The sequence below is a fragment of the Terrapene carolina genome, unplaced genomic scaffold (genome assembly GCF_002925995.2).
Source record: "Terrapene carolina triunguis isolate 2854851 unplaced genomic scaffold, T_m_triunguis-2.0 Scaffold183, whole genome shotgun sequence".
In the NCBI taxonomy this organism is placed as follows: Eukaryota; Metazoa; Chordata; order Testudines; family Emydidae; genus Terrapene; species Terrapene triunguis.
In genome coordinates, this window is record NW_020664534.1 from 526,727 (window position 1) to 550,084 (window position 23,358).

At 41.2% G+C, this 23,358-nt stretch overlaps 1 protein-coding gene across 1 annotated transcript in view; it reads left to right on the top strand.

Moving 5' to 3' along the window:
- FHOD3 (formin homology 2 domain containing 3) overlaps window positions 1–23,358 on the top strand; it is a 563,825-nt gene that overhangs the window by 474,961 nt on the left and 65,506 nt on the right. Inside the window, exons 18-19 of the mRNA XM_026654142.2 lie at window positions 5,991–6,149; window positions 19,606–19,788. Coding sequence (XP_026509927.1) covers window positions 5,991–6,149; window positions 19,606–19,788 — 342 coding nt within the window. The remainder of the gene's footprint in view (window positions 1–5,990; window positions 6,150–19,605; window positions 19,789–23,358) is intronic.

Consider the following 23,358-nt stretch of genomic DNA (forward strand, 5'->3'; position numbering starts at 1 on the left):
AAAAACCACATAATACCGTGATCATTTTACTTTTCCATTATTGGTACAAATTATTAAGTATCCATATGTTCAAAAACAAACAATCCAGAAGACTAGATGGCTCAAGGTGTTGGAAATTAGATCTCTAGTCCTTCATTCCTAAGTCACTGGTTCAAATCCAGTTGAAATTGTTATAAATGGCAGTTTGACAGTCTATATTGATGTTCTTGGTCAAGCAGACACATCACAGTTGACTGACTCAGCTGGTAGGCCAAGGATTGAATGGATCTGAAATCTTGCACTGTTTTCTCACTCCTAGAGACTGTTCCTCCAGGCCAGTGCTGAGAGACATTGTTGTATCAGTGCAGGGAAGCTTGCCCTACCTTGCTCTTGCTTTTGGGTATAAGTAAAAGACTTCTGTTTCCAAGGCTATCACCTCGCGCCTTCAATAAAGACTCAGTTCCCCACCAAAAAAAGAAAAAAATTGTAATCAAATGTCCTCCTGACTAATTTGTACAGCTGACTTTGAGCCCCTGAGCTATATCTGAGAGTGTAATCATTTCAGCCAAAATAATCAGAATTACAGATGTGTCATACCCGTTATGTATTGGTAATGTGGATAATATAGCTGCAGTTTATAAAATGTTTACACAGCAAACAGTAGGCATACAAATACATCAATTACATAGATTCCACAGTTGTTATAATTTTAAATTGAATTATCTCTGACACAAGAATAGCTCAATGATTTTCAGTGCATATAGATCTGAAATGTATTTCATACAGATTTTAAAAATAAATCCAATCAATGATTAATTCAGGGCACATTGAGCTTAATTTCACTTCCTCTGCTTTCTCCACTGTTGGTATATTACTCCTACTATTCTCCTTCCTTGTAAATATACATCTGTCATAGAAGGCTCACTCTGAGTGTGGACTGGAGCAGACGGAATGAGAACGTTGTCTAGGAGCCATAAAACAAATCATTCCTTGAACTGAATGTAGAGTTATAACATATTTCCACTTCCACAGAGTTTGTTGTATACTTTATAATGTCAATATTTTGATGAACTGGTCTGCCTTACTTTTACCCTTTTACATTTACCATAAATTATGATAAAAGTTTATATTATTTTAATCGATTGATTAATTTTTCCAAATCATTAACCAAGTAGATTCCCAAGCTCTTCTCACTCATCTCCGCCCTACACAAACTTCCTTCCCTGTCCTCCATGTGCTGGTAGGTGCTTTGGCGCAGCATCTACTCTTTGGCTGGCAAGATGAATTAGCAGGTTTCTTTGAAACCAGTGTTGCCTTGAATTGTGAAGAGTGATTTAGATGACGACTTTTCTCTTAGAGGTTAGTCTCGGAGACTTAGTCTCCAAGAGAAAAGTGGTCATCTAAATCCCTCTTCAGAATTCAAGACTGCACTGACTTCAAAGAAATCTGCTGACTCATCTTCCCAGCTAAGGAGCAAATGCTGTGCCAAAGCACCTACCTGTACATGGAGGGCAGGGACTTCTCTGCGTGAGAGATTACAAGTTTAACTTCCATTATGTCCCTTCAGTAGTACAAGATTGGAGTTTCATTATCATTGCACAGAAGATTGCACTGATTTTTTTAAGACTTACTGTTTTAATGGACAAACTTTGGATAAGCCTGGTAAAGTGTTGATGTATAGCCAAACTTTTCAAGCCTTCTTGTCTCTTTCTCTGTAACCCAACATCTTTCCTTCCACTCAACCAGACCCTTTTCCTTTCCCATTTTCATCCAGACCATTTAACATCTTTGATATGAATCCCAGTAATGTTTTGTGTTAGTGCCCTGACTTTCTTCTCTTCCTCTGAGTACAATGAGTCTCTTGGGCTCTGCCTGATCTCTTGGGCTGCACCTTGTGACTTCTGCTGTCTGTGAGTCTGATCCAGCTCCCACTGAAGTCAGTGGCAAGAGTCCTATGAATTTCAGTGGGCATTGGCTCAGGCCTTATCCCACCACCCCACCTGATGGTGGTCTTGCCTCTTAAACCCCAGTCTTCTGTGTGTCCAGTCCAAGATCTGTCCTATTTCCCATCTTCTCCTTCTAACAAATCTAATTTGGGAGGAGTGAGGGCCTCTCTTCTTTCTTCATGCTAGCTGTTGTTTTCAAATCGCAAATACCCTGCGTCTTCTGAGAGTCACAAGTATCACAGATTATTGACTCCAGGAAGCCTGGATCATGTAATGAAGAACAAGAAATAGCCCAGCAAAGATTTTCAGACTTCTGAGACTCCCCATGGGTTAGGGGGGATATCATCAAACCTGTTGAGGGCAGGTAGAGCAGATCTTAGATCAAGTCGGAGTAATTAAAGAGACATAACTGAATCTGTAAAAAAATAATAATACATGCATGCACACACGTACACATCCTCCCCCCTCGGGTTTGCTTTGGCGATTGTGCTCAAATTAGCCCAGCTCTTACTTTTTCCAGACCAGTTTGTCAATTTCCAGTGAGAACGCATCACATTGTGCCTATCTCCTAGTGTCCAATCTGGTCTACTGCACAGTAGTATAAGAGGTGCTACAAGTTCAGTTGGTTCTCCTAAAAAACAGAATACAGAGTAATGAATAAAAATTCAACCAGTCAGAGTTCAATGCAGTAGATGTAGTCAATTGCTCATCAGATGAATTGTTCAGAAAATTGAAAAAGAAACTAAAATTAAGATCAGAAGAGAGGATGGAGGTATGGATTTTTTGGCTCCATCTTACCAGATATGCTCCTTGATACAGCTGCAACCAATTTTACTCCTGTTTCTAATCCTTAACTATGATTTCCACAAAACACAGCTATAAACAGCCACTTCCTGATGCTGGCTCACAATAAGTTTTTCATTAAACACAATGGACTACAACAAAATAAAATAAAATATACCTCAGATAGCTGAATGTAACATGTGGAGACGTTTGTGATTTCTGGCAGAAAACTGGTAACATAACAGAAAACTACTGCATGATTACACGAATCACAGCATCCTCCACTACAGACAGTTTATTTGTGGGACAAGAGGGCTGTGACAGCTTGTTAGCAGACATAAAGAGCGAGATCAGATTTCCTTACTGAGCAAGTCTGAAGATTTCTTCCCTTCTTACACTGCCAAACCAGACAGGTATATTGGCAAGGTGGTTCAAAGTATTTATTTTTCTGTGCAGAGAGATGAAAACAAATGCACCTTTGCTGTGTTAAATTATGTTATCATGCAACCCTGCAGCTGTCTGCAGTGCATAGTTTAGAAATTATGTTTTTGCTGGCTCATTTCCTATTGGATAGGGCTGAATTTACTGTTCCTGGAGCCTGAGAAACCAGTAGGGAGTAAAGACTAAGGAATATATTCTCATCTGTGTGCACAAGGATATCCCTTGCATGTGCATAACTTCAGTGAAGGCTGAGGTAAATTACACATGTGGGCTGGGATTTCCAAAGGAGTGTAAGGGAGTTAGAGCTCCAAATCCCATTCAGTTCCTTTTGAAATCCCAATAATCCTTGTTAATCAAGATAGAAATAGATGGGATGCTCTAATTGCTTTCTCACAATCGGAGGACAATGCAACATCCTTCATATAACTGACGCAGAATCAGGTGACTCAAATTGTCTTGCCAATTTAAATGCTGCACATGCAGGGGTTACTTTTTGGGAAGAAGCTAGTTTTGTCTTATTGTTAGATGATATAAAAGTACTTGCTTGCAAGGCTATTGGAAAAATCATTTTAAATTTCACTTCTTCGGCATTACCCACAATAAATAATTCTGTACAGTAAAATACAAGTTAGAAAGTAGCTGTTTACAAAAGGGTTAGTGTGATTGAGACCCAAAGGAAGTAATCTTAGGTGAACACAGCCTTATTTTTATGTGGTGTTGGCCACTTACTGTGTTCCTGGAAAATTGATTAATGGCCCTAAAGCTGGAAATGACTGCTTTAGGGGAAAGTGTATATCACAATATGCCTAAATTAGATCCTCCATAAAGAGACTATCCTGTCACATTAGTGAGGGAAGAGGTCAAGAGTGGTTTCAGGGTGTTTTTGGCAAATGTCATGAAGAAAACGAATCTGGCAAAATAGAGCTAGAAAATTGAAAGCAAAGTTCACTTTTGGTCATCTAAAAATGTATGTTGGGCCTTGTCTACATACACAGAAGTTGTATCTCTTTAACTATACTATGCCATTATGCCATCCTGACTATGGACCCAGTTATATTGGTATAAAAGTACTTATACCATTATAGCTATTCCCTTACAAGAAGGCAAATAAGCTATAGTGGTAAAAGGCACCTTTATACTGACATAACTACATTCACATTAAAAGAATCATACTGTTAACAGAAATAGTTATACCAGTATGAAAATGTGCGTAAGCCTTTAGAACAATTATGGCCCAGTTGTGGCTTTGGCACAAGCTCCAAGTAATGCCAGAGCTTAGCTGCATTAACCTGAGAGCAGGCCAGGAAACAGGTTGAGACTCAGGTAGTAACAATCTGGTTCCTAGTTCCCCCTTTGATCCAAAAGGGAAGTAATCTGCCCCAGTTTTATACCATGCACAGATTACTTCTTGTTCCTCACAGGCCTAGCTGCGTGAACCGACATGCTGGTGGGTGGAGCTAAAGCTTAAAGTTAAGTACATGCTTAAGTGCTTTTGCTGAATAGGGGCTTCAGACTTTAACTCAAATCCCTAAATTTGATCCAGATATGGATGTGAACAGCATCTTCCCACCTCATACTGTATGCTAGCAAAGAAGGAGGAAAAGAAAGAAATATGCTTACGAAGTCCAGTGTGTAACAGAGTCCTACATCATATGCCGTATTCAATTACATCCTTGGCTTTCCAAAAAACGCACCTTCCAATGCAGTGTGATGAGAAAATAAAAGATGTGTTGCCTAAATGAAAACCATATTGAAAATTTTATAATTCCCCTATACGTGTTTTGCAAATCAGTTTACTTAGTTGGCTAGGCATTTTTGTCACTGTTGGGTGCGGAGAATATTTTTTACATTTTTATAAAAAAAAAATGTGACTGAGGTCTGTAAAAATATATTGTTATTAATATATTTCACTTTCATTGTTATCTGTATTGTCATTATTTTCTAACACACTTCACCGGATGATCTCAAAGCCCTTGGTACATATTAAGGACTAGCTTATAGCTGGCCCTACATGGAAGTGCAAAGGAGATAAGAGAACAAAAGTAGGTCCGCACCTGCCCAGGGATCAGCCACAGTACTCTGACCACAATCAAGGGGATGGTGTTATTCCTTCACCAGCCACAGGACAGAAAGCAGTGCAGGCAGGACACATGCTGCACCTCCAAAAAGGAGGTGTTGGAGCTCCTTCTCAGAGCAATCATGGAACCATTGTCTACCTTTGTTTTCTAACATAATAGAGCCATTCTGAATCAAGCCACAGGGATTCTATGAGATAGGTAAGTATTACTGTCTCCCTTTTACAAATAGGTCAACTGAGGTAAAGGTTAAGTGACATATCCAAGGTCACATAGCCAGTCAGGAACAGAACCCAGGAGCCCTGCTTCCCAGTTCCCTGCTCTAACCACTAGTGCACACTTCTGCTGAGCATTCCTGCAAATTCTAGCAGTTTCTGGTGACATTTAATTTCTATCAGCTGGAGACAGTTATCACTTTATACTGGCAACATCAAACTTTATCTAAAAATTTTGAATCCCATCCCAAATTTCTGTAATCCCAAGCCTCATAGCTGAAAGTACATAATATAGTTATCTTGTATAGTTATAAGACTAAATTCTGCCTTCTAGTTTAAACTCTGACAACCCCCATTGACTTCACTGGGGATGCAGGGGAGTAAACGACAGTAGAATTTACCCCATGTTTTGCTTATAGATGCACTAGTTTTTATTGTCAGTGTTGCTACTATTACATAAGTTCAAGTCATTGAAGACGATTGTAAATTTTTGCTTTGTATTATCAGAATTGTATCAAAGTTAATTTTCTTCTCTTTACCTGTTTACCAAGAAAACTGCTGCAGATGGAAAGAGACAAGAGATCATTGTGTTGGACTCAAAACGAAGCAATGCTATTAATATTGGATTGACAGTGTTACCCCCGCCAAGGACCATCAAGACTGCTATTTTGAACTTTGATGAATATGCCTTAAACAAGGAGGGAATAGAGGTAAGAAGGGATAGTCCAATAGGTCAGGGTTATATTGTGAGCATATAATTTTGCCCAAGTATTAGATATACTGTAGTTTATCTCTGTGTAAGGAAAAAATCTCTGTGCCTTATTTTCATCGTTGGGGGTTGACATTAGTTATATATGCCTGCGGGTTCTTGCATTCAATCCTGCATCTTTATTACTCAAAGACTGATTTTAAAAAAAAACTTAAGTCCCTAAAGTTTGGCTTCTAAATCCATGTTTAGTATTTTCAGATATGCAGAGTACTTCAAACTCCAGTTGGTATCCCATGGAAACTGCAGGTGCTCTGCCTCTCTGAACATCAGGCTGTTTATTAAGCGTCAAAGTATGGATTTCTGTGCTTAATTTTTAAGAAATTTGAATCTAAATTCCTTTTGAGATTTTCAGGGTGGTAGCACTCAGATATCTTTCTTTGTGTATTCCCTCAAAGTTTAGTTTCACATTTAAGTTATTACAAATTCTAAATCCTGTTCATGATACATATATATTAAATGTTGAACACTTGCACATCCAGGTATCTACAAGGGGTAAATTCACAGTTCTTAGAACTGTTGGAAAATATACAAGGTTTAATAAAGTTCCTGCCTGGCTTGCTATTGCAGTTGTTCTAGATTGTATATCAAATGGAAAACAAATGCAATGGCTGGTTGTCCTCAGAATAGCATCTCTGTGTTGTTGTTGTTTGAAGTGAGCCAGTTGGTAAAAAGATTACAGATGATGTAATTTTTACCATTACATGTTTGACTTTTCAGATCTCCTTACCGAGATCCAAGATGAGCTCTGTTTATTATTCTTTTATCAAAACGTTGTTCCTCTATGAAGTCTAAAAAGAAACTGCTGCTACTGTTTTTTAATTTTGATTTAAAAAAAAAAATTAAATGTTTTTACTAAACCTGTACAATTACAGTAAGAGTAATCTGCATGCTTCAAGACCTGGTCTGAAATCTCGATCAATACCTGACTGAATATGTCATTTGCAGATCATCTTCCAATATTTCAGTTTTATATTTTTCTTTAGCCCTCACCCTCCTCCCCATATTTAGGAAAGAAGGAAAAGTTAAAAGCAAGATAATATGGAAACTGAGCTGCAAACAGTTAAATGCAAAAAAGAAAAAAAACTATTATGTTTTAACGTAATGCCAGGGCCTGATCTTCCTCTGGTGGAATACAAGTACTTCCAAGTGACACATGTACTTGCCTCCCATAATACGTTGCTCATATCCTGCAGGTGAATAATCGGGCCTTTAGTAATTATGACTCTAGAGAGGGCCCAAAACAGAATGCGTAGCAAAGATGTTAAGAATCTTGTATGCATTTTCTCCCTTAAATTTCTACCTCCCCTGGCAGACTCAACACCTCACCGGCTGTTCTGGACACCTCACCTTTCCAACCAGTGCCACCTACTGTTGAGGCTACAGTAGCCACTTGCCAGGGTAGTGAGTGCTTTGCACCATCTCCACCCTTTCTGGGTAGCCTTTTCACTGGCTGCACCCTGATTGATGCGAGATTTCCATCATTTCTTTTTAAAATAGACTACAAAATAGGGTGGATTGCAAAGTGAAGCACTCACAAGTCAGGAAATGACATATTGTTGTCTACACAACCTTCACTTTTCTCCTGAGTCATATGCATTCCGATATAGTCTCCTATGACATGGCCACATACTATTTTTTCACACAGGACTACTACCTCATTCGGGACTCAAACAGCAATATGCTGAGTACTGTGCCCCCATTTCAGCAAAGACTTAAAGCTTGAATTTAAGAATCTGAGTACTCCATTGACTGCAGTGGAACTACTCATGTGCTTGAAGATGATAACATGCTTTAAGTGCTTTGCTGCATCTGAGACAGAGTGCTTAGTACCCTACGGGATTGAACCAGTGCAGAGGTTGGATGGTGCTCAGTGAGCAGCAGCTATTCAGTATTTCTTTTTCTCGTCATTTTTTCATGTGTGGCCACATGTTTTTTTTACTGTGCCATTTGAACCCTGCACTGAATAAGAAGGTTTTTTATTTCCTCCATTGTAATAGCTGAGTATCACGCAAACATTTAATGAATTCATCCTCACAGCACCTCGGTGAAGTAGAGAAATATTAAGACACCCATTTCACAGATGTATTATGTACTGAACTGAGGTATCAAGAGAGTGTACATGTATGGCTTGCTCTGTGGGCGGGAGAGCCTGAGGCTAAATGAACCCTGATTACAGGATGGGCCCACGTAGGGTGACCAGATGACAAAACTGAAATATTGGGACGTGGGGGGGGGGCGGAGGGAAAAAAAAAAAAAAACTCGCCGGAGCACCCCCCCCACACCAGCTCGCCTCGTCTCCACCTCCCCCCGTAGGGGAAGGTGCCCAGCTGGTGCAATCCCACGGGCGGCCCCGGAGTGGGGGCAGCAGGCCCCAGCCCCCCCGTCCTGCTCAAGTCCCTCAGGGGAACGAACAGGGCTGCCGCTGCCTCCGCCCCAGGACGGGGTTTCTCTACAGCCTGCCCTGTGGGGCGGCGCAATCCCGTCACCCCGAGTGTGCCCGGGCCTGGCCCACGCCCAGCTGCCCCGCAGAGCATCGCGGGCAGCCCCGGAGTGGGGGCAGCAGGAACCAGGCCCCCCCGCCCCCTGTCCTGCTCGGGTCCCGCAGGGGAACGAACGGGGCTGCCGCTGCCTCCACGTGGCGGGAGGTGAAGCCCTGTCGGAGTCCCCGCGTGGGCAGCTGCTGCCCCCCCACCCCCACCCATGGGCACATACAGGGAGCTGGTTCCCCAGGCCGGACCCGGGGCTGCCCCTGCAGGTACCGCCCTGCCCTCCTGCCTGCGCTTGGGGCCAGGCCGAACTCATTCACCCCGTGCTACCCTGCGTCCCCCAGGCCTCCCTCCAGCACTTGCGCCACCATACAGCTGATCGGCGCAAGTCTGGGAGGGAGGAGGAATGGCGTGCTTGGGGAAGAGGCGGGGATTTGGGGAGGGATCCAATGGGGTAGTGAGGGGGCGGGGCTGGGGGCGGGACCAGGGCGGGGATTTGGGGAGGGATCCAATGGGGGAAGGAGGGGTCGGAGTCGGGGCGGAGGGAGTGCGAGCCCCTCCGGGCTCCGCCTGTGCGCGGGAGCGAAGGGCAAAATTGCTTGTTTGTCCAGTGTCCCGACCGAACATTGGTCGGGACGCGGGACAAACAAGCAAATATCGGGACAGTCCCGATAAAATTGGGACATCTGGTCACCCTAGGCCCATGTGAAAGGAACCAGTTGATTCCTGTGTAAAAGGAGTCTGCAGCTGTGTTTGCAGAGACTGCGGGGATCACAAAGGCTCCTACAGGGTCCTATGTCAGCAGAGGAGGGAAAGGAAAGGAAACTGCAGGGAAGAGAGTGAGGAAGAAAAGCTCTCCTGAAACAGAGACCTGGAAGAGACCCTGATTAAAAAGCAGGGAAGGGACTGAAAAACTCTCCAGGCAGGGAGACACCCTGAGTAACCAGGGAAGTGTCTAGGTTCCCCTATCGGCCCCAAGGCAAGGGGTGTACAAGCCCATTGTAACTGTTGTCAAGCCCCACAAGGGGGCAGCAGGCTGACCCAAAGACTGTCCGTGGAAGAGCCCCAGAGAGGGCAGAAGGCTTTTGTTTCTCACAACATTTTGTGAATTTTAGTTGGGACCGTTGAGAACCCAGAAGGGGTAGACTAAAGACAGTGACCTGGCTGGAGGGCCAAGTCATCTGGCAGACTCACCACTACAGTGCCAGAGGGACCGTCGGCAAGGGATGCTAGCCTAGTGAGAGAGCAGCTACGCCATGCCTGGCCACAAGAGGATGACTGGGAGTAAGCAACTACTGTGCTACCGAAAGTACTAAGTGACTTGCCCAAAGTCACATAAGCAGCAATAGAACCCAGATCTCTTGAATCTCAGTCCAGTGAATTAACTTCAAGTCCATTCTCCTTCTTCCATTAGAGCCCCTCTATTTACATCAGTCTGGGAAAGGGAAAAAGTGCCAGATGAGTGGACCAATGGGGTTATAGTGAAGATACCAAAGAAAGGAACTCTCAGTGATTGTAATAACTGGTGTGGTATCACACTTTTATCGGTGCCAACCAAAGTATTGTGTAAGATCATAGTCCAGCATACATCAGAAGCAGTTGAAAGCGTTCTCAGAAAAGAGCAAGCTGGTTTTTGGAAAAGGCTTGGATGCACAGACCAGATCTTCACTCTACGAAACTTAATAGAACAGTGCTTAGAATGGCAACAGCAACTCTACATAAATTTCATAGACTTTGAGAAGGCTTTTGATAGCATTCACAGGACCAGCCTATGGCTCATTCTGTGGGCCTATGGAATTCCTTTCCATATAATCAACGTCATCAAAAGCTTCTTTTTCAACTTTACATGCAGTGTTGATCACAGTGAGCTGGGTTTTGAAATCAAAACAGGAGTACTTCAGGGGTTTTGTCATGTCTGTAATCCTCTTCAACATTGCCATCAACTGGGTAATGCAGCATACAACAGAAGACATGCCAAGAGGCATTAAATGGACACTCTTCTCATTCCTCGAAGACCTGGACTTCGCAGATGATGTTGCTCTCCTATCACATATCCAACACCATATACAAAAAAAACCAACTCAACTCAACGCATTCAGCCAGCAAATTGGACTGAAACTCAACTGCAATAAGAGAGATATCATGACCTTTAATATTGCCTCACTATCACCAGTAGGAATAGAGGATTATGTTCTCACCGATGTAGAAACATTCACATACTTGGGCAGCACCATCAGCCAGGATGGTGGAACAAGCCAGGACATCTGGAACAAAATCAATAAAGCCAGGAACACCTTCAGGAGCTTAAATACAGTCTGGAAATCATCAAAATACAACACCAAAACCAAACTCAAGATTTATCAGAGCTGCGCACTTTCAACACTACTTTATAGTGCAGAATGCTGGGGAATGAGAAAGTATGACATGTCCAAACTGTCTTCATTCCATACAACCTGCCTCAGAAAAATCCTGCGTATCGTTTGGCCCAGAACAATCTCAAACCAAGATCTATTGACACAGTGCAGCCAAGAGGATCTGAGCACCATCATTGCCAGGAGGCATTGGAGATGGATCGGTCATGTGCTTCCGATGGAAACGGATTCCATCACCAGAGTAGCAATAAGATAGACACCTGAAGGCAAGTGAAAACGAGGCTGCCCAAAAACAACATGGCAAAGAGCTGTGGAAGCCAAGCTCAAAAACCTGGGGCACAGGTGGGGAACTGTTGAAAGACTTGCCAGAAACACACAGGAGTGGAAGAGCTTCATCACTGCCCTAAACGCCAGAGGTGTAATAGGAACATGATGATGATGATTAGAGACCTGTCTCATTCACTACACTACACACCATGTAATTTACAATGAATGAGACAGCGATTCTGTGGACAACAGTTTCCTTCACAGCACTGCATATCACAGCTGTAGTGAACAAAGCAAATCAGTTCACTCTATAATGCTGTTTCGTCCCTAGCCAAGCTATATCTTGAATGAGGTAGGGTTCATGTGGGGGGGAAATAGTTTATGATCATTTAATAACAGATCCTATTGTAATGGATACTCAAACTAAGGCAGAGCTAATTTTGTGCAAATCACCTTCACATTTTAATTTCCTGAGTTCTGAATGCTTCGCTTTGCAATCTTACCATTCTTGTGACATAGGTTTGGGGATTTTTAATGGAATTTCCTACATTTTTAAATAAGAAAACATAGAAATTCCACCATGATCAACTATTTGTTAAATAGCTGTTGATAGCTCTATACTGTGGTATTCATGCAATCCATGTGGCCTCCTTCCATACACAACTTTCCAGATTATTTAGAAGAAGCCAGGATTCCTTTGGACCCTTTGCCGACTTCCTTACTTTGTATTATACACACTCACATGTTGTATGGAAGGAAGAATCCCGTTGTCTCTTCATTAATTGTAGATAAAAACACTGCATGGCCTACAAATTTTCCCAATCAACATACTCCTGTTCAAGCCCCTTAGAATACTGACTGACCATTAAGAGATTGCAAACTCCAGTCATGCACAAAATACGATTGTTAAAATTATATAACTTTGACAAATGATAGTCAACTTTCACTGGCATTTTGAAAAGCCCATCTGCAATTTAGGGACTCTCTCCCTGCCAGATTTCAAGTGTTTGCCATCTGTCCCTGCTGTGCTAGAGCTGTTCATAAAAAAAGTTGCCAACAGAACTTTTTAAGGGATAAAATTTATCCCCCCCCCCGCTATCTTTGTTCTTTTGCCCCCACGTCTGCTAAATTCTGAAAGAAAGTTGAAGATTGAAAAAGTTATCGGCAATGGAAAATGAGCCTTTAAAATGAAATAAGTCTAAAATCTTAAATATAGACATTGCTATATTCTCTGCCTATGATATTACAAGTTACTGTCTTTTGTGTTAATTTGCCAGACTGTAATGGAGGCTGCTCACTCAGACTGCCAGTGAAAATGTCAACTCTGCACTGGCAATCATAGTTCCAGCCACCATCTTCTCTCTCGTTTTTGTTGGGTGCAGAAATAGTCATATATTCATTTCAAAATTTGTACCAGTTATCAGTGTGTCAACGCCCTCTGTATTTCTGCATGACAGATTTGAGCCTGTTCTCTCGTTGCTTTGTTTTTCTGCTTACCCATGCCATGCAAAATTTGGAAAAATAAGCCCTTACTGTTGTAGCAAACTGAACAGTTGCCAAAGAATCAAGGAGTACATTTTGTACATAAGAATTTTAGCTTTCTCCATTTCTCTATAGACAGTTCATGTAAGGAAGCTACTGCTAAAATTGTGTGGAAAGTTTCACAAAAGAACAAGGGTTGAGAACCTCATGCCCCCTGTGGTCCTGTAAGCGAGGTAAACAGACTGGCATGACATAAGGGGCTCTCCAAAGCCCCATATCCAGAGAATTCCTCCAGCACAGACAATGTGATAGACTGCTGTAAGGCTGCCTTCTAAGGACTCCTCACAAGCCCCGAGCTAGGAGCTGTGCTAGGGGCAGGGTAGGAGAGGTATGTTGGGGTAGGGAACCCGGGATGCATAATGCAGCTCTACAGCCTATAGAGCAGCCCAAGGAGGCAACTGTGACTCAAGCTGTGTAAATTTTGCCAGGGTCCTCTCGAGCCCCCAGAGCAGCCCAGGATTACTCTCCTTCCCCTGCGCTGTGAGGTCTATGCTGCACCTCTAAGGGCTTATCTTCACAGCAGTGTTTGTTCAAGGTATAATTGGAGTGCTGTCCCTAAACCAGCTCCATCCACACACAATAATCACTAGTTCAAAAACTCAACTGTTGGTGATGCTTGAGGTAGTAATGCAGTGGGAATATAGTTACAGGCTACAAACTCAAGTTAGCACAACTCATCAGATGCTGATTCGATCACTCTGCGCTGCTAATCCAATACAATCACTTGTGTGCAGCTCCAGTGTTGCTTCGCAGTGTGGCCACTTGTCTGTGCTGCAATAAAACACCCACGGGTGGCCCATGTCAGCTGACTCAAGCTTGTGGGGCTCGGGTTGGACGGCTGTAAAATTGCAATGTAGGCGATCAGGCTCGGCTGGAGCCCGAGGGTCCCAGAGCTATTTTTATCAGTGTAGTGCCCTGCTGCCTCCCCACTGCTGAAATCTTCCCCATACACAGGGAAAGGCTTCCTCAGCAGCGAGCTGCCAGACACTTTCTCCACTGCCTCCCCCTCGCCAGAGCCTTTCACTGCTGCAAGTAGCTAAAAACCACAGTACGGACACAGCCTGCCTTTCACTGTGATGTGTAGCAACATGTAGCCTACACGCTTTAAGAAAGGCTTCAACACCATAGTATTGTATAGTAGAACTGGGAGTCATCATTTTGCAGGTCCCGCAGTATAGGCTGCTGAGGGAGCTGTGGGTCTGTCATGCTTTTAAAGTAATAGTGCTGTATGTTAGCATGCATAAGAAACTGGCAAAATCTTGTTTTGGGGCATTCTTCTATTTCCTTTGTCCTACTGGGCTCCCATAATGAAGACATAATTTTAACATCAGAAGGGTCTTTTATTGATGTTCTGGATGTAGGTGTAGCCCACAGGGCTAATATATTCCAAGGGTTGAGCTGAAATCAGATACACGTGGGAGCCATTAAAAAACCCTCTGAGGGTGGCATATAAATCAGAAGAGTTGGCAGATTTATGTAAAATATGAACTGTGAAAAACCTTTTTGGATTATAAACAGCCAGAACCAAAATCAAAAGGCAAAAATTAAGTTTGTCCTCCAGCTTCACACTGTCAAATAAAAACAAATCTTGCTATCCCTGTGACTTTTTACTCAAAGTGCATAATGGAGATAGGCAGAAAAAAGAGTGGCTATATGTAGTGTACTTAAAGCCCATGAGCTTGGAGTAGTTAGTTACTGAGAATTGTAAAAAAGAGAGAGAAAGAGGCATTGCTTGATTTTAAGCAAGCAGATGTATTAAATTTAGTATGTAGAGGATTAACTGGTAGGGCCATACTTTCACAGGAGGGCCCAACAGGTGCTCCTGCAAAAATGCACCCTTTTCCAATGAATCCACATAAAATGGTGAGTCATCTTTTAGTTGCCACATTGGTTGTGCTTTCTTTTGAAAGTCTGGCACTCAATATGTCCAATCAAGTTTGGACTACTTGCAGAGCAAGGTGCTATTTATTCACTGTGAATGAGAGTGGCAGTCTTGGCTCTTTATGAGATAAACGTAAAGTCTACTCTGTGTGCCCAGTATGTGATTTTAGCAGATTCATCTGAAGGACAAATCAAAAAAAAAAAAAAAGTCAACCACAACACTTATTGGTACTCATCCTCAATGAAGGCAATCAATGAGTCTGCTTGTAAAGTGGTACTTATTATGAGTAAGGGAAGCAGAATCAGACCCAAATTGTACACCTGAGGAGGCTTGCATTGTGCATGTAAGCGTGACTAATTTAACTGAGTGGAAAGTGGACTGAAGGGGTTGAGGTGGGCTGTTGTGCCTTTATGAAATACAGGAGCACAGTGTGTGTATCTAAGGTTCTAGATTATGATGTTATATTGTATAAATTATATATTGGTAGTTTTAGCCTTCATCAGGTTAAAATTATTTGAAATTAAAGACTGAGGGGAAATTTTTTTTCAAAAGCGCCTAAGTCCCATTTTCAAAAGCAACTAAATCCTTTCTTCAAACGTGACTTGGGTACATAGGAGCCTAGCTTTAAATTTAAATTTAAATTCAATGAATAGTTGAAGAAGAAAACCAATTTGAATGAAGCAAGGCTGATACTGATTTCTAGATATCACTAACATTATGAAGTATTTTGGATACAATGCCTTCTCTTTGAAATTGGATGTGTTTTTGAGAGTCCAAATCAAATATAATAAATTCAGGTGGTCATAGTAATTAAATGTTGAGTTCTGGACTTTTTTTTTTTCCAGATTATGTAAACCGTAGATTTGCATGGTTAACGGCTGTCTGAAAGGCACAAGACCCTGTGAAATTGTGGGTGAAATGTCAGAAAATGTATATTTGGCTATAAAATTCCTAGATTCAAGAAGGGACTTAGTACTTTATGAAGCATTATCATCAGAAACTTTGGAACTCAGACTCAGAATGACTAAACCTAGAAGAGTAATGGTTTTATAATATGTCTTTCCCCCCATTCTCCCCTCCCCGCAGAGTTCCAGCAATTGACAGTGTCCAAAAAAGGAACGTTGGGGGGTATTTTAAACTCAAATACTAAAATAATCAGTATCATGATCTCATATGAACCAGGGGCCAAAAACAATCTTTTGTATCCATAAAAATACTACTTTACTGGACAGATTTTTCTCTGGAATCATGCACTCTGGGCCAAACGATTACAAGGGTATGCATGGGCATGGAATCTGTAGTTTATACAAGACTGTGACACCCCACCAGCAAGAAATATATGAGCCTAGACTGTTTATGGGGCTTGGTAAGCTTTTCCTTGCTCTCTACCCAAAATGGGCCTTATTGGGTATTATGAAATAATGAGTAAATTCAAAGCTGGTTATGATCTAGTGGTGGAAACAAAGAGGTTGTGAGTTATGATGATGTGCCAGTAACCTTCTGTCCTACTGTGTTTTTACACGGTTTTTGTCAATGATGTGTAAAAAATAATAATAATAAACTGGCAGATGGTAGACTCATCAATCTTCCGCACTGAATGAATGGTTTAAATTAGTCATAGAGTGAAAAACAAAAATAAGAACATTTTATTGCTTTTTCAGGAAGGCAGAGGTCATAATCAGCAGGATAAAAATGACTGCTAGAGTGTCTTAAAAGTGTTGTGAAAAGCCTGTTGTTATGGCTTCGGTTCCACCTTGAGTGCAACTAGTGTGAGATCAGCCAGTTAGTCAGCAGCGGCTCTGCTTATATCAGGCAGTAATTCAATGGCAAGGATGATCCGTGAAGCTTGCACTACAAATAAGGCTTTTTGAATTTGCTTTTCCTTTACACATACCACATGCACCAGCTCAGCAGAGTAGCAGTGCTTGGATTGAATGCTCTTTGTCAGCTCCATCTGGCCTGCTGTGTTTATACAAAGCTCAGGGACCAAGTGAGTCCCTTTGGAAATACAGCTGACTGTTTCAGTGCTCTGGTTAAAATGCCCTAAGGCTGCTGAAAAATCCCTACAGTGAGGATGCTTTACCACCAAAAAAAGAAAGATTGTAGGCTCCTTGTGTATCTGCCAAAAGCCTGGAGCCCTAGTTATTTGCAGGGGGTAATTGAGGGCATTGCAACTGCCAAAGTGTCTCCCCTTCTGAGACCAGAATGTATCAAAAGCATTTTTACATCAATCATGTCTGCTAAATTGGCCATGTATGAATGTTAAAATAATCCCAGTTGCAAACTATCCTGGCTCCTCCATTTAGCCTCACAAAGTCACTGAAATTTAAGTCATCTTTTAAAAAGAAAAAGAGGACTAGGTGCTGGAGGGCCTCATTCTTCCTGGGGAGTTATTGAGAAGTTTTCCTGATGCCCCATTTTGGATTTGTATCTCTTCTGTCCATATCTGTCTGTCTAATCTGTCTCTCTCTTTGAATGTTTATAAAGTGCCCTTTGCAGTATCATCTAAGCACTGGACTCGGTATAGAGAGATATGAGAGGTGCCCTGAGGCAGTCAGTTCAGTTCTCAGATCTGCTCTAGATATGATCTAGGCAACGGATGTAAGCATGTAAAACTGATTACAGATAGATCATAAAAACAAAGCAAGAAACCATACTGATTTCAGTAAATGAAGGCTCTCTGGTAAATGCATGCAACAGTAATTTCAAGCCATTTTCAGGATATGTGTCAGGAAAACACCGATACTGCTTAGAATTCAAAAGTGAGGAAGTGGGTTCAATTTGTATTTTACATTGTCATCATATAAATTTCAGGACAAAAATTGCATGCCCTTATTATCTTGATCATTTTCTTAAATATTATATCCTCTTCAGTCTCCCTGAGGCTGATTATTTAGATTGTAAGCTCTCTGGTGCAGGGACTGTCCTTGTATTGCAGTATATACACAATGTAATGATAACTGGGGGAAGGAGGAGCAAAGAAATTTAATTCTAGATTATCCCTCTTCTGTTCCAAGTGAATGAATAGACTAAATTATTCCACTCCCTGTTTGAAATGAGTACAGCCTTTACACTTCCCATCTGCATATCTCAGGTGAAAACCAGACTGTCTTGTTATTGTGTAGTATAAGAACAAAGAGACGCTTTGTTAAATTGAAAGGTAACATAATATTTTCAAAGCCAACAGGTAAAAATGCTTCTTCATATGGAATACACTAGGAAGATGGTCATCAGGACAAATACTGTGGCTGGATTTGAATTGATAAAATATTTTCATTGATCAAAGGTCATTCTTCACCTGATGGGGTCGGGAGGGAATTCCTCACTCCCCTTATCCAGATGCAACATTGAGCAATGAGCTAGATGTATCAGTAGGGGAAGGAGCAGGTGCCTCTGAAGCATCAGGCATTGGCCGCTGCTGGAACAAGATACTAGATTGGATGGATCAGTAATCTAATCTGTATGGCAGATCCTGTGTTTCTTTGACTTTTTCTCCAGAATTGATTCTGCCATTACAAAGGGCTACAGAAAAAGCCTAACGTTCTTTCCAGTGAGTGAACATAGGTCACCGTCTCGTTGAAAACCTACTACACCACCTTTAACGAGGCTGTGTTCAGCAGGGCTCAGGTCCTGGCTTATTTGATGTGTTTATGTTGTTTTCTTTTTCATTTTAAAAACACATTTAGTTGCTTAAAGCAAAATCTTATTTCCAAGAGCAACCCTGGAGAACAAGCAGCTGGGAAGTTGCCACATGCAAACAAGCACATAAAAGTCATGAATTAAAAGGAAAATGTAAATTTCTGAACCAATACTGATGACAGCAGCAAATGAGCATATTGAAATCCTCTTTCATCAATACTATAAACTTGTCAGATGAATGGAAAAGCAGGCTTCATGTTATGCAGTGCATACTTTTAATTAAAACTTTACCAATTGTTCCTTATTGAGTAATTGTCTTAAATACAGGTGGTATTTCTAGAACTGACCTACACATGCTGAAATAATGTTGTCACGTTATGTGGCAAATAAACATATGGGGTTGGAGTAGGGAGGATAATAGCTCTTCCAACATCATACATTTTATATAGTTGAGCTACCCACCCTGCTATCACCCTAAAATGGTTTGCCATCTGGGCACCTTCATTCCTACCTACAGAAATGCAAAATGCTGCCATTTAGAAAGGATTTTTATGGTACGTTGTTAAAAAATGTATCTTCGCCTGTACCTGTTGTCTGAGTTATTTTGTTGTTCTAAGTTCTCAGATGTTTAAGGCCACAAGGGGGCCATTAGATCATCTAGTCTGACCTCATGTATAATATAAGCCAGAGAATTTCACCCAGTGTCCCCTGTATTAAGCCCAATAATTTCCATTTTACTAAAGCATATCTTCCAGAAAGGTATCCAGTCTTGATCTGAAGATACCAGGAGATGGACAATCTACAACTTGCCTTTTTAGTTTGTTCCAATGGCTAATCACTCTCATTCCATAAAAATAAAAGAAACAATACGGAATTCTAATTACAATTTTAGACCTATTCAGATTGCCTTGTTATGGTTTAGGTTTCCTGGGCAGTGGTTTTGTGTTGCATACAATCAGAGCACGATTCTGCTCTCACTTACAGCTGCTTGAGTCAGGAATCCCATCACCACAATGTAAACCAGTGTCAAGCCTTCAGTATGATTCTTAATTGTTTCCATGGACACCTGCCTGAAAAAAAATGGGTTTCCAAATATATGCTGTATACATTTGCCTTTCTGCCTCTCCTTTCCCTCCATGAAAAAAGAGGTTTGAAATCATTGCTCTTGTGTATCTGATTAAAAATAATGTCTTTTATCTTTCTTTCTAGAAAATTTTAACTATGATTCCTACGGAGGAAGAAAAACAGAAGATCCAAGAGGCCCAGATGGCAAACCCTGACATCCCACTGGGCAGTGCAGAGCAGTTCCTTCTCACTCTTTCCTCGATTAATGAGCTCTCTCCCAGACTCCAGCTTTGGGCTTTCAAAATGGATTATGAGCTAGTGGAAAAGGTAAACTTCCTCTGACTGGGAGAAGGCAATTTCAAGTACTTGTTTCAGCTTGTTCAGTCTTTATTATTACATGGGTGGCTACGTTGTGGGTATGGTGAATTAATTATTTTTAGCTTTTGTTTTGGTGAACAACAGGAGATGGGATGGAAGAAAAGGGAACATTTTAGCTCTCTTTTACAAAAAAAATTAAGGGTTATGTCTTCCTTCCTCTAATCAAGCAATAATGATTTAGGAACAAGGAATTTCCTGGGGATGAGGGCCCAATCCTTACGCACTTCTTACCCGGATATTATTCATGCAAAACACTTGTTGAAATTAATGGGAGTTTTGCCTATGTAAAGACTTAGGCCTGGTCCACACTACCCCCCCACTTCGGACTAAGGTACGCAAATTCAGCTACGTTAATAACGTAGCTGAATTCGAAGTACCTTAGTCCGAACTTACCGCTGGTCCAGACGCGGCAGGAAGGCTCCCCCGTCGATGCCGCGTACTCCTCTCGGCGAGCTGGAGTACCGGCGTCGATGGCGAGCACTTCCGGGATCGATCCCAGAACATCGATTGCCTGCCACCGGACCCTCCGGTAAGTGTAGACGTACCCTTAGTATATCAGAATCTGGCTTATTTTGACAAGTGGAGAGAACTAATCACTATATTTATTCATTAGCTAATTTATAAGATCCCTGGGATCCCTCAAAGTTGTTATTGCTATTGTAAACTCTTGAAAGTGCGGGGGGGGGGGGGGAGAACCCTAAGATTATCTCTCAGATGTTTTTCTAATTTTGCTCATTAACAGAATTACTTTTATGCAGGCACAACATTGCTGCACTTGTTGATGTTCACTGTTCATTCAAAGAGCAATAGAAGTATTTTGTGAATTGTTTGTGAAACTGATGCAGGGTAGATTATTGATGGATGAGTGAGGAAGAGTCAACATTGTTTGGGTGATTTCATACATTCGCTTGCTAACTTTCAACAGGTTTTTTATTTAATGCTTTGGAAAATTTTGAAATATTATTTTTAGCAAGTTCCTGACTGGTAAAACAGACAAACAAAATTCATCTGAGTTGAATGTTTTTTTGGCCAAATTAATCTCTGATGTAACAACTTACTGTCAGTGAAGTTATACTAAGAATAAGCTTGGTCCATGATCTGAGGCCTAGTTAGTAGTAGCTTAATCAATACAAAATCTCTTTATTTTCCAGTTGGACTTTATGATATCCCATGCTGAAAGGAAATGCAAGAAATAATGTATTAGATTGCAGATTTCCTATCCGATCTTGCAAATTCCCTCCTGTTAAGGATTTTCCTCACTAAGTATTTGCAAAAGATGTTCTTCTGCTGATATTAGCACTTTAGTTTCTAGACCCAGATTTCATCAGAGGTCAGAGTTTGGCTCTTCCTTTTGTCATATTCTCTACCTCCTGCATTTTTATCAATTTTTATCAGATTTGAGCCAAAGTGATTCTGCTGTTTTTGATATCTGTATGTGTGTAAAATAAAATAAATAAAAAAATATTTCCATATGGTCAGATTAAAAAAAATTGTGCATGTATACAAAAGTCACCATTAAAATGTCAGCATATGCCAATAGTTATCATACACATAACACAGAGGTATTTGAGAAACGGTAGTTTTTTACTATATTTAGAATAGGAAATAATCATGGATCTCAGGTATTTTTTGGTAAATGCTGTAATTTTAATGTCCTCCACTTTAAAGTCAGATCATATTTTAAGGCATAAATACAAGGGGAAAGTGGCAGAGTTAAGTTTGATTTTCAACTTTAGTCTCCATTTTCTGACTTTTCTGTGCTTGGCTCCTCAATATGGATATTGCATTAATGCTAATTCTTTGCACCAAGCTATATGTAATTCAGATGCTGTCAAATTATACAAAAATTTGACATCTTAAAAGAAGTGACATCTTAAAACAAGTTTGAAGTTATTAGAAAGAGGAATATAATTTTTGTTGATAATTCTCCTAAATCAAGAGAGAAAAGTCTTTAAACTCAGGACAGGGTGTGCCAATATCTCTTCAGTGCTGACAGTCTTAAAGGATTATAAATGAATGCAAACAGGTGCAATAATGAGAGTAGTTAAACCGGGAAAGACAAGGATTCCCTTTCATTTCTCTTCGACATAAAATGATTACACCCAAAGCCTGGTCAAACTGGAGACCATATGCTATCATTCGTTAAGGAAATCTCTTATTTTTTCACAAAGTATAAATCTTTAGAATAAAAATTATAAAGTTGTGTCATAATTACTTCGTATCTGGAAAATGGTATTATAATCCTTTCCCCACTCATGAGTCTGTCTTGTCTATTTACATGGTAAATTCTTAAGGGCAGAGACTGTCTGTTATACTCTTTGTACAGCACCTGGCACAGAGGGACCCTCTGAGGCCTTGGTTGGCCTCTAGGCACTACCCTAATGCAGATAATAATAACTAAGGGCTGGTCCACACTAAGCCCCCAGTTCGAACTAAGATACGCAACTTCAGCTACGTGAATAACGTAGCTGAAGTCGAAGTATCTTAGTTCGAACTTAAAGGTACTTACCGTGGGTCCACACGCGGCAGGCAGGCTCCCCCGTCGACTCCGCCTACTCCTCTCGCGGAGCAGGATTACCGGCGTCGACGGCAAGCACTTCCGGGATCGATTTATCGCGTCTAGACAAGACGCGATAAATCGATCCCAGAAGATCGATAGCTTGCCACCGAACCAGCGGGTAAGTATAGACGTACCCTAAGAATAATCAACAGATGTATATAAGGGATTCTAAGATGTTATAATTTACACATGAATTGGCTGGATGAAGATGTACATTAATTTAACTAAGGCAAACTTATTATGTCTAACATGACCTTGCTAGGAGCTGCCTTATTATCTAGCCCAGTATCAAGTAAGTCACACCATTTTAAGGCTGGTGTACGTACACCGCTTGTACATGCTGAACTTAAATCAGTTTTTAAATCAAGTTAGTTAAACCTGTGAAAATCCCTGGGTTTACACCTGGTCTGAATAGATGTAGCTTATTTGGTAAATTACTGAATTAAAGCTAAATCAATATAAGCTTGCAAACCAGTTTAAGTGTGTCCACATAGGGGTTTGTACCAATTTAACTAAATCAATTTTACATGGGCCTGGTCTACACTTAACAGTTAGCTCAAGATAACTACGTTGGTCTGGCCAGTGGGTGTGAAAAAATCACACCCCTGAGCACTGTAGCTATGCCAACCTAACCTCCAGCGTAGATGCAGCTATGTCAACAGAAGAATACTTCCATTGGCATAGCTAACTTTGCTCGGGGAAGTGGTATTCCTACACCAATGGAAAAAACCCTTCTATGAGAAGTGGTTGCGTCTGCATTACGGGGTTATGCTGGCACAACTACGGTGACCTAGCAGTATAGTCTCCATAGTGTAGACATAATCTTAAACTGGTGCAAGGTGTGTGTGTGTTTGTGTATGTAGTGTGACAGACCCAGACCAGTGGGGTACAGGAGTCTGGTAGAGGGCAAATATACTGGTCACTGGATGAGTAGTTTTCTGTTCCCTGAGTGACCAGAG